General features: G+C 39.0%; 1 protein-coding gene across 1 annotated transcript in view; it reads left to right on the plus strand.

The window, feature by feature from the left end:
- The window catches only part of HAPLN1 (hyaluronan and proteoglycan link protein 1), a 128,788-nt gene extending 116,167 nt beyond the window's left edge, over nucleotides 1-12,621 (plus strand). Inside the window, exon 5 of the mRNA XM_075837585.1 lies at nucleotides 7,337-12,621. Coding sequence (XP_075693700.1) covers nucleotides 7,337-7,620 — 284 coding nt within the window. The 3' untranslated portion in view covers nucleotides 7,621-12,621. The remainder of the gene's footprint in view (nucleotides 1-7,336) is intronic.
- The last annotated feature ends 370 nt before the right edge of the window (nucleotides 12,622-12,991 follow it).

Genomic DNA, 12,991 nt, shown 5'->3' on the forward strand with positions numbered 1-12,991 from the left:
ACAGGGTGGAGGAGGCTTCAAAGTAGTGACCCCAAAGTAATTGCTCCATTTGTCCTCCCTACAATCCGACCCTGTTTATGTATAACAATCCAGTCTATGGAATTCGGCTTACCACCATCAAGTTCATTTTGTAAACGGTCTTATGAGGTTAGATATGCATACTCTTGACTATTACAGGATATGCCATAAAAGTCTCATAGATGCGGGTCCCACCTCTGGTACCCACACCTATCTCCAGAACGGGGGTCCCTAACCCCATTCAGCCTGGTGAGGTGACTGCTGACCGCCGCATCCAGGTGCAGAACCAATAAAGATGTGACCGGTATTGCTGAAACAGCCAAGCTCTCTGTGCTTCACTGCTCCCCAAACCCCCATAGAAGTAAATGGGAGTTACGGAAAGAGCTGAACAGACACGGTCGAGAGGTGGGACCCGTATCTGTCCGACATTTATTGCTTTTTCTGCCATGTAAGTTTCTAAGGTGGAAATAACCCTTTAATGAATATAGATATTAATGTAATTTATCTGTACATTAATTTATTCGTATTTATTTAGTCATATAACAATTTAAATTTTCCAGGTCTCTTATATGTATTTAACAATTATCCGGTTTCAATCTTTTAGCATCTTCACATGATAGAAAAAGAATTAATAAAATTTCTACAACCTCAATAAATAATCCAGCAATTAGCGATTCCTGTAATTCCTTATTTCTTTGGTGATCAGATGGAAATTTGGATTCCTATGAAGTTATTTGTTAATATTCATTCCATTAAATGATGTATCGCTTATCACAAAATATATGATACTGCAATTAATTGATAAGATGCTGCTATTTCAGGGAGCATTTGACTGAGAACACAGATTTCTGGCACCAGAAGATGCTAATGGGAATTTAAGTGTTGGTTTCCATGGAGACTATTTTCTTCACAATTCTCTTCGCACTTATGTTCACCGAGATTAGGAAAAGGTTTGAAAAATAATAATTATGAAAGATAAACTATCTATATAGAAAACTGTCATTAAACGTGTGTACAAGAAAAGCTTACAGACACTTTGGGACTGTACACAATAAAATGTATGATATCAAGTTGGTGACAAGGCGGTTGGAGATATTGTGACTTTCCTAAGGTCATACATGAGCCTGGAACCCAACCAAGCAGTGTTCTTCCAGAATCATATTCTGGTTCCAAAATTCATAGCATTGACTGACTTTGTTCTCTTAGGTAGTTTTATCATATTAAAGGGTTTTCCAATGATAATCAAATGAAAATATAAAATTGAACAATATAAAATTCCCCATGACCTGCTGTTCTGTAGCGGTTTCTATACTCTTCTCTCTTTAGAGGTGTTGAGGGGGCATATTGTGAGGGGGAATTTTGTGAGGGGGCATATTGCTGAACCAATATGACCACTGTAAGCCCTGGCTTACTTTGTCTATGATGCTGTACATTTTTAATGAATAGTGTACTGTACTGCAGAGGCGTAGCTAGGTTCTCCTGAACCGGGGAAATATTCCGTTTGGCACCCCCCACAACTTCTTTCCCGATATCTTCTTCCCCAACACCATGTTTGCTTTCTCTACCAATTAATGAGGTGTCATTTTTTTTCCACAGTTTTGTTATGTAACTCGAGCATAAAACCATTTGTACATTTTACAAGCAATAAAGTTATATAAGGTAACATAAAAATAAATTAAAAGAAAATAAATTAAAGAGGTCAGTGTGCCTGACTAAAAAAGATTGTATAAATGAGGCTAATGAGAATATATGCTGAAATAATGAACCGCTTCCTCTTGTAGATAGTGCCACCCCCCCTTGTAGTCACTGTCACACAGTCCCCCTTGTAGATAGTGCCAAACTACCCCCTTTGTAGATATTGTCACACTCCCCCCTAAGTAGATAGTGCCAAACACCCCCACTTGTAGATAGTGCCAAACACCCCCCCTGGAGATAGTGCCAAACACCCCCCCTGTAGATAGTGCCAAACACCCCCCCTGTAGATAAAGCCACACAGCCCACCCTTGTACATAATGCCAGACAGCCCCCTCTTGTAGATGGTGCTACACACAGCCCCCTTTGTAGATAGCGACACATATCCCCACTGTACATAATGCGACACCCCCCTCTTGTAGATATTGCCACACAGCCTCCCTTATAAATAGTGCCACACAGCCCCCTTTGTAGATAGTGCCACACAGCCTCCCCTTGTAGATAGTGACACACAGAACCCCCTTGTATATAGTGACACATAGTCCACATTTGTACTCACATAGCCACGTTCCTGAAACAAACGTTGCAGCTCCACAGCCTCCTCAGCAGGCTATGAGACGGGATCCTTGCATAGGCTGGTGTGATCCTTTGACGTCATCGTGTTGGCCTGCGCACGGATCCTGTCCCAGCGCCTTAGTGAGTGCAGAGCAGGGAGCAAGCTCCTTGCACCGCCATAGTATTCAATTGTATCTACGTCCTAAGGACGCAGATACAACTGAATGCAGTCGCCCCAGATGCCGATGCAGGCAATGCCACCAGGAATAAGAGGGCCCGTGCCGCCTGGCCCGGCACATTATGGGCGGGCAACACGTGCCCCTGCATGCCGCGGGCCCCGTAGCAGCCGCTTGGCTTCTATAGCGGTAGTTCCACCACCTTGCGGCAGCTGTACTAGCAGCACCTGGTCAGTAGTGACACTAAGGCGCCCCCCTTCTTTCCCTCTTTGATGTGCCCGGGGCACATGCACCATTTGCCCCCCCCCCAACTACGCCCCTGTTATACTATGCTATTTTTTAATAGTGTACCATACTGTACTATTGTATTTGTAATATAAAACCTGCCTCTCCGTCAGTATTAGTTATGTCAAATCAAAGTTGATCAACTTTGATTTGATCAGAATAAGACGTATATGAGCATTTATTAAAAAACAGGAGAGGCTAGAGAGTGAGCCCGCAAAGAGGCTCTCTGACAAAATTAAAACTGAACGGCACTTAGAGGTTTGCTGTGTATTGGGGCACATGCAAGCTGCATGAATGCTGACATTTTTTGTTTAAAATAGATGGCAATAAAAACAAAATGTGTCTAAAAGTGTCCACAGCTGCTAGCAGACACTTTGGCCTTATTCACACAAGCGTATTTCACGTCCATGTCACGCGCGTTAAAACAACGAACGTCACATGGACCTATGCAATTCAATTGGGCCATTCAGACATTCAGTGTTTTTAACGCAGCGTGTGTCCGCTGCGTGAAACTTACTGCATGTCCTATTCTTGTGCATTTTTTGCACATCACGCACACATTGAAGTCAAATAGGTGCGTGAAAATCACGGACAGCACCCGAACGTCATCCGTGAAAGTGAAAACGACATTGGAATCAGTGTCAATAAATGGCTCAAATCACCACCCATTGATTTCATTGGGAGGTAAAGGCGTTTTTTTCCTTGGAGGCTTTTTCCACTCGTGGAAAAAAAAGCGGCATGCTCTTTCTTCGGGCACTTTCCACCTCAGATTTTCCATTGAAATAACTGGAGGCAGGAAAAAACCTGCGGCACTCGTTTTGAGCGTTTTTTGACTGCGGTTTGTGCAAGAGATTCAACAGCCACAGGCAAAAAACGCTGCAAAAAAACTGAAGGAATTTTGAGACAGATTTTTTTCTGCCTGCAAAAAACCTCTGTGTGAACTAGGCCTACAGTTGTGTAAGCAGTAAAACTGTGCAGCAAATTTAGGGTATGTGCACACGACAACTCCAAATACGTCTGAAATTACGTTGCTGTTTTCAGGAGAAAACAGCTCCTGAATTTCAGACGTTTTTACAAGTGCACGAGTTTTTCACGGCGTCTTTTACGGACGTAATTGGAGCTGGTTTTCATTGGAGTCAATGAAAAACGGCTCCAATTACGTCCCAAGAAGTGTCCTGCACTTCTTTGACGTGGGCGTAATATTACGCGCCGTCTTTTGACAGCAACGCGTAACATTATTGCTCATCTGCACAGAACATCGTAAGACACATTGCAAGCAATGGGCAGATGTTTGCCGACATATTGCAGCCCTCATTTCAGGCGTAATTCGAGGCGTAAAACACCTCCATTACGTCTGAAAAGAGGTCGTGTGCACATACCCTAAAGCTCTGATGCCCACATTGAAAGAAGTGAACATGTCTGCGCATTCTTATCTGGCTAAATATGAACTACAGCAGAATATAGACGATGGACGCTGCAATTTGGCTAATTCATATCAATTGCATATATTAATAATTTTTTAGATGCTATTTATTAAAGTAAAAAAAGAAATAAAGACCTAAAAATAGACTCAATACCACACTACGGCTAATAAAAAGTATACACTACCGTTCAAAAGTTTAGGGTCACTTAGAAATTTTCTTATTTTTGAAAGAAAAGCACATTTTTTTCAATGAAGATAACATTAAATTAATCAGAAATACACTCCATACATTGTTAATGTGCTAAATGACTATTCTAGCTGCAAACGTCTGGTTTTTAATGCAATATCTACATAGGTGTATAGAGGCCCATTTCCAGCAACCATCACTCCAGTGTTCTAATGGTACATTGTGTTTGCTAATTGTGTTAGAAGGCTAATGGATGATTAGAAAACACTTGAAAACCCTTGTGCAATTATGTTAGCACCGCTGTAAACAGTTTTGCTGTTTAGAGGAGCTATAAAACTGACCTTCCTTTGAGCTAGTTGAGAATCTGGAGCATTACATTTGTGGGTTCGATTAAACTCTCAAAATGGCTAGAAAAAGAGAGCTTTCATGTGAAACTCGACAGTCTATTCTTGTTCTTAGAAATGAAGGCTATTCCATGCGAGAAATTGCCAAGAAACTGAAGATTTCCAACAACGGTGTGTACTACTTCCTTCAGAGGACAGCACACACAGCCTCTAACCAGAGTAGAAAGAGAAGTGGGAGGCCCCGCTGCACAATTGAGCAACAAGACAAGTACATTAGAGTCTCTAGTTTGAGAAATAGACGCCTCACAGGTCCTCAACTGGCAGCTTCATTAAATAGTACCTGCAAAACGCCAGTGTCAACGTCTACAGTGAAGAGGTGACTCCGGAATGCTGGCCTTCAGGGCAGAGTGGCAAAGAAAAAGCCATATCTGAGACTTACTAATAAAAGGAAAAGATTAATATGGGCATAAGCACACAGACATTGGACAGAGGAAGATTGGAAAAAAGTGTTATGGACAGACGAATCGAAGTTTGAGGTGTTTGGATCACACAGAAGGACATTTGTGAGACGCAGAACAACTGAAAAGATGCTGGAAGAGTGCCTGACGCCATCTGTCAAGCATGGTGGAGGTAATGTGATGGTCTGGGGTTGCTTTGGTGCTGGTAATGTGGGAGATCTGTACAAGGTAAAAGGGATTTTAAATAAGGAAGACTATCACTCGATTTTGCAACGCCATGCCATACCCTGTGGACAGCGCTTGATTGGAGCCAATTTCATCCTACAACAGGACAATGACCCAAAGCACACCTACAAATTATGCAAGAACTATTTAGGGAAGAAGCAGGCAGCTGGTATTCTATCTGTAATGGAGTGGCCAGCGCAGTCACCAGATCTCAACCCCATAGAGCTGTTGTGGGAGCAGCTTGACCGTATGGTACGCAAGAAGTGCCCATCAAGCCAATCCAACTTGTGGGAGGGCCTTCTGGAGCATGGGGTGAAATTTCTCCCGATTACCTCAGCAAATTAACAGCTAGAATGCCAAAGGTCTGCAATTATGTAATTGCTGCAAATGGAGCATTCTTTGACGAAAGCAAAGTTTGAAGGAGAAAATTATTATTTCAAATAAAAATCATTATTTCTAACCTTGTCAATGTCTTAACTATATTTTTTAGTCATTTTGCAACTCATTTGATAAATATAAGTGTGAGTTTTCATAGAAAACACAAAATTGTCTGGGTGACCCCAAACTTTTGAACGGTAGTGTACATTTTATTGATTACAAAACATAAAATGCACCTATTAAAAGATGATTGCCATAGTGTGAAAAATAGAGGCCAGACAACTACTAATCTTGGACAAAATTTAAATGTCTACAAGATATATGTAATACAATATCATATATGAACCTAGAGTAACTACATAAATGGGATAGCGCAAATGCTCTAAACAACATGCAAACCCACAAGGTCAGAGTTCACAAGTGAAGCCATGAGTGTATAATAGCAACTTTCCCAAACAAGTGATTACAATAATAATGCATATTAATGTATAATAACAGCTTACCCATAGGTTAATGATTGTCTGTCTGGCATCACACCCGGGACAGACAGCCAATCATGTTCACATTATTGCAGCCTTCTCCCATTCAAGTGAATGGGAGAAGGCTGCAATACTGTGAACTGCCGCAAAATTGTGTCGGTTATTCACAGTACGAGCAGTGACAGTATGAGCAGTAACATTAATGAATGGAAAGCAGTGCTTGTCTGAGCGCTGCGGTACCTTCAAAACAGCTAATTGTTGGGATGCTGGGACTCGGACCCCACCGAACAGATATTTATGGCCTATCCTGAGGATAGGCCATCAATTTTTTTAGGACTGGACAACCCCTTTAAGACCTGGTCTTCATAGTGGGAATATCCACTTAACCTCTCAAATATTAGCTCAGGAGAGTATTAGACATTTTAATAAGGCACTAAGGAAGTGTAGCTAAAGAAGACGGAATCCTAAAAGGTAATATACATTGACAATTACCTATATACACATCAAATAATTGCAGATATCTATGCTAATAGTCGTGAGCTTTGGTGATACTAAATTACTATGACTATATATGTATAAATACACTGTTTCACTGTCAACCAAAGTAGACTAATATTGTGTATATGTCCCTACAGCCATTCTATTCTACATGCAATTTTTTAGACCTATTTTCTCATTTTTATAAAGACTATGACCAATATTTGTAGAAATTAAATTTCCCAAATCACTTGGCTGAATTATAATTATAACACCTTAAAATTGTTTCATTTGGCAACCCAAATCAACCACGGAAATGTAAGTTACTGTTTTGTTCATACATATTTTCCAGTGAAGAAGGCATGCACTGTTTTATACGTGGTGCTCAGTGCTGAAGTGCTTACATAATAACAGGTGTGCAGATGCTATAAAAATTGTGCAGGCTTCTCATTGGCCACATTCGTAGACTCAAGGTTTAAGTTGAAGAATATAAAAATGTTTATAGAGCACTGATCCATGTAAAATGAGAAACTGTTTTATTCAAGGGGATGGACTAATGGGTTAGCTAGTTTTATATTAATAATACATGTTGGCTTGAACTACAATACTAAATTGTTTCTTTCTGTTCTTCCTCAATAGGTCGTTTCTACTACCTAATACATCCAACAAAGCTTACATATGATGAAGCCGTCCAGGCCTGTATCAATGATGGAGCTCAGATTGCTAAAGTAGGCCAGATGTATGCAGCATGGAAACTTCTGGGTTACGATCGCTGTGATGGAGGATGGTTGGCCGATGCCAGCGTTCGTTACCCAATCTCTAAACCAAGAAGACGCTGCAGTCCCAATGAGGCAGCTGTCCGCTTTGTGGGTTACCCAGACAAAAAACACAAGCTCTATGGTGTCTACTGTTATAAAGCATAGAACTATAGTACCCTAAAACATAAAACAGTATTACAAATATTAACATGTGAAAAAGATTTATTTCAAAAAATGAACTCATGCAAGCTATAAAACTGTGATAAACCTTTTTACTTACTCTAAAAATTATTGTCATAAATCCATGTCAGTTGATTAGTTGTGTTTATTTTGTTCAATTATCTGTTAAATAATGACAAAAAAGTTTAACTAGAACAGAAATGTAATACAAGCACATCAAAAATAACTTAATGAATGGGGAATGCCATAGCTTGACAAATCTTAAATGTGGAATGTAAAATTATTCCGAATAGAAGTATATAAAGCACATCTTTTATTACTTTATTTTATTTAATTTTATTTTTATTATTTTACAGATTTTTTTAAATGCACTACCATGAAGAGATAGATCATCAGGTGCTTGTTTTGCAAACTAGAAAGATAGCTAGCATAGTATTTCAACTGTATTTGCTTTGAAAGATGGTTGTTTTAGTATTATGAAAAAAAATAGCAAAAATGTAAAAAAAAAAAATGACAATAGCCCAGTGATATAAGAAGCACAACCAAGTTCTTGTCAACATTTTAACTGTATTTTTTTTTACTTTGTATAAAACATTGATGAATGTTTGCATAATTAATGAATAATTCAGCTAAACGATGCCTAAGAAGTGTTGAATTACAGGTAGATTTGACAAGTTTTACTGGGCTATTTAAGCATGACATATTTAGCATCTTCTCAGGGCAGTTAAACCGAGTGAACTGCTGGACAGAACAGAACACTTAAAAATTATAACAAATATATTATATGTAGTCTTTAAATATTATTGTCTTTATAAAGATATATTTAAAATGATGTTCATATTTACAATGGAAAAGATTGCAATTCAATATGGTTATTCACAAGAAAAAAAACCAAACAATACATGATCCCTGTTCTGAAAAGCTTACTTTTCTTCTCATACAGAGCACATACCTATATAGAAATATAAATACATAAAACATACATGGCGACTGTGACCGCACGCTCGTTGTTGCAGCTAGGATGCTGTCCCCAATCTATGCCATTATCATGACCCAAGATTTATATTTTGTGATGCATGTCGTATGCAACAATTTAATCCCATGTTGAGAATGTCACTAATAGTATTACGATGCTTAGCTAAATTTTATTGAAAATTTTTTAAATATTTAAAAAAATAAAAAAAATTAGACTGCTGATGACATAATATGAACTTTCTAAATACATTATAAAAAAAATACATCGGGTGCGGATTCTAGAAATAGCGATATAAAGGAGATGTCTCGAATTCTTATAATATAGCTTGTATCTTCATCACAAATTCTAGGAAAAACAATAGAAAATGTTATAGAATGTGCGCATACCACAAATGATCTTATATACTGTAAGCATGTGGAATATAAAGACGATAAAATATTATGATATAAACAATGTATTTCCATTTATAAATCAAGGTTTTAAGTCAGAACTATTTCCAAAGGCATATAAAAAAAGATTTGTGCAATTATGCTTACAGGTCAAATATTTTTGGGGAGTTTTAATTATATATTTGCAAATGCAAAAAAGCACAAACAATTTGATATGCTGTAATTTCACAGCACTTACAGGGGATGTAATTTTTTTTTTTTTTTAAAAGACCACCCTGCCAAAACAAATAAAAAATATTTAAAAAGCTCATGCACGTAATCTCACACTTGTAAAATAGCCATAGTTCTATTTTAATTGTCAATGTTTAATAATATGTGTGGTCTCTGCAGCGGCCACGTAAACAACTCTGTGTTCAGACACTGTAATGGCACGTTCAGATGTGGCGGAATTGCTGTGGAATTCCGCAGCGGACAGTCCGCACTGGAAATCCACAGCAGTCTTCCCATTGGTTTCCACACCTTTTTAGGTATCTTCGTGCAGACGTTGCGGACAACTCCGCTGTGGACACTGGCTGTTGCGGACTTGATGCGTACTTGTGGCGGAATTTCTCCATTGACTTCAATAGAGTTGCAAAATTACGCAATGAAATCCGCAGATGTTATGTGTGTTGCGTTGCGGATTGCTTTCGCGAACAGGATATTTCATCATTCTGGCTGGACCTATGTGTTTCGAGGTCTATAGCCAGACTGGGATGGAATGTTTCAAAAGAGAGCAGGATGTACTCTTCACCTGAATCCGCAACGACTAATCCGCAGCATTTTACTTCACATTTTAGGCAAAAGCGCAACGGAATCTGCAACGCAGATTATGTGCGGCATTGATGCGGACAGTGTCTGCAGAAATACGCCACGTCTGAACATGCCCAAAAGGCTGCTCTCTCTACCCCTTTCTCAGCAGGAAGTTCAGCGTGATCTTAAGAACCAATCACCAGCTGAATAACCTGTAGTCAGTCAGCTGCATTTAACACTTGTTGAAGATGCTCCCTTAGTACTAGTTATGGCCTTCCACACTAGACAAACTTCAGAAATAGTATTCAACTGGCAAACACTTTTGTGCTGAGAAAGAAAGTTGAGGTTTTAATCGTTGGGGGGCAGGGCTTCTTGATATAAAAAAAATATATTATATATTAACAGAGCACAAAACATTCATTTTTTTATATATATATTTTTGGTTTACAACCCCTCTAACTGCTGTAAAATAATTAATTTGTAAGAATCCAGATGCATGGCATTATCTAGTAATAGTAACTAATGGGTTCAATCAAAAAATAACTTTGTTTACATAGGGAGGGCCTCGAGAGCTTTTACCAGCTTTAAAAGGTAACTTTGCTGTCATCTAAAAGTTTACATATTTGGGCACATCTCAGCTACTGTACAATGCATTCCGATTCAGATCTGTCAAGGGGTGCCACTAGTTGGAAGTATTCAATTCACTAAAAGGTCTATTTGGGGTTATTATTCCCTAATGTTACTGCCATTGTCTATATTATGTCCATTTAAGGACATAAGTAATATTACCATAACATAATATTTAAGTAATATTAAGATTTGGCCGCCTAGCAATTCTACCATGTCTCCTTACAACACTATGAGATTACCTAGGGAAAAAACTAAGGGCAACAATCAATAGTAAAAAAACATGTTACTTGTTAAAGGCTACGTAAAATTTTGAAAGGCAAAAATTTATTTTTAATAAAAATGTCTATCAGTGTGTTTTGTGTAACTTTGTAAATACTTTTTATTTAAAATTTGTTTCACTTTTTTAGATACAGCTGCACTTTATTCTCTATACAGAGCAGCTGTATCTAGCGCTAGTTACTGAATCAGTCAGTCCCACGGACCTGATAGGTTCAGTGTCGGCTGGTCCTGCATGTCTCTGACACGCAGGATTCACCTGTAGTCTATCACATCTAAGTTATGTACTTAGATGTGATAGTTTACTAGTTATGAACTTATATGTGATCGTTTTTACAGGTGGATCCTGTGTGTCTCTGCCGACACTGAACCCGTCAGGTCCACGGGACTGACGGATTCAATGAATATCGCTAGATACAACTGCTCTGTATAGCAAATACAGAACAGCTGTATCTGATAAAGAAAAATATTTTTTTTAATAAAAAGTTTATACAAAGTTACACAAAACACACTGATAGACCTTTTTATTAAAACAAATTGCCTTTCAAAGGTTTACATAGACTTTAAGTAAATTAGGAAACCATTCAGAACTATGGAATTTTTAAAGAACTCCAAGGTCACACTAAAGTCACATTTCTTGCACCATAGGCAAAGTATGTCATGTATATGAATATACTGTATGTTCATTTGAACATACTATACTACCAAACCTGAATTATTATTAGAAGGTAAGGAGTATGGATATTGTAATGACTATTTGCTAACTGGATGTTTTAGGACAATAACATAATTCTTTTGAAATACAATAGAGAAATGGGCTTGCTCTACTATTGAGAAGACCGTGGTGCTGCAGGGAGAAATGAATTGTAATATAAAAATGTGACAATAAATGACAAATTATTTTATATTTCAGACTATGTCTTCTTATTTAAGGCCTTACTTTATATTGTCTTGAACATACTTTGCAACTAATACAAGAAAACAACTCCTTTAAAGTGTACCTCCGATTATCAAACAATATTTTTTATAAATCAATAATTGAGATGAGCGAATTTCCCAGAATTTGTCTCGGATCGGATTCTGTCAAGTCGCCCATCCGCTTGATTCTGCCCGTATAAATTTACAGCGAATCGAAAGCGCCCCTATTTCCCTGAAATCCTGTGCCTGACTCTCTGATGTTTTCTAGGTCTGTATCCAAGTTAAATCCGACCCATTTCAAGCTTTTTAATGCCAAATCATTCATGTAATGTGAAAGTGTCAGCAATATATAAGGGTAGAGGGTGGGATAACCAGAGTGAATTCTGGGAAGGCTGCCTGCAAGGCATTATGGGGAGGTACGCCCAAGGACATGTGAACCTTTTTATAATCTGCAAAATGGCGACGGTCGCACGGCGATTCATGCGCTATGATTTTTCAAAATTTTCGGAATTCACCGAATCCAAAACTTTTGGGAAATTTGGACCAAATTCAATTAGTTTACAATCAATTCACTCATCTCTAATAAAAAGCACAAGTGACGATAAGAAACGATAATATATCTTATTACAGAAAAATGCCTCTTTCTCCACTTACCGTACTCCTTTCCTCTTCCCCCTCACCTCCTTAAATGTTAACACACTCAGAATTCACTCATAGGATACGTAGAGCAGAGAGAAGACGGATTCTCAGCTTCACTGAGAGATCAGGTTACAGCTGCCCTAAGAAGTCTATGGAGAGGGGAGGGGGAGTATGCAGGAGACTTGCTGCTATTAGTCTCCTATACACAGCATATAGAAAAGATCCTGCTCCCTCTATCTCTCACACATGCTCTGAAGCAACAGCAGCATGGAAGAGATTTTACAGCAGTAAGGAGCAGTGCGATTGTTAATCGAGCACTGGGGTGAAACAGTAAGACACTTTCTAGAGCCAGCAGCAGCGTCTTTATGTGTGGCTCTCTCAGGGTATGTGCACACACACTAATTACGTCCGTAATTGACGGACATATTTCGGCCGGAAGTCCCGGACCGAACACAGTGCAGGGAGCCGGGCTCCTAGCATCATAGTTATATACGATGCTAGGAGTCCCTGCCTCTCTGCAGGACTACTGTCCCGTACTGTAATAATGTTTTCAGTACGGGACAGTAGTTCCACGGAGAGGCAGGGACTCCTAGCATCGTACATAAGTATGATGCTAGGAGCCCGGCTTCCTGCACTGTGTTCGGTCCACTACTTGCGGCCGAAATACGTCCGTCAATTACGGACGTAATTAGTGTGTGTGCACATACCCTCACTCTGCAGCTGCTCCCTCCTCCTGCTC

This window comes from Rhinoderma darwinii, chromosome 1 (assembly GCF_050947455.1).
Source record: "Rhinoderma darwinii isolate aRhiDar2 chromosome 1, aRhiDar2.hap1, whole genome shotgun sequence".
Classification (NCBI taxonomy): Eukaryota; Metazoa; Chordata; class Amphibia; order Anura; family Rhinodermatidae; genus Rhinoderma; species Rhinoderma darwinii.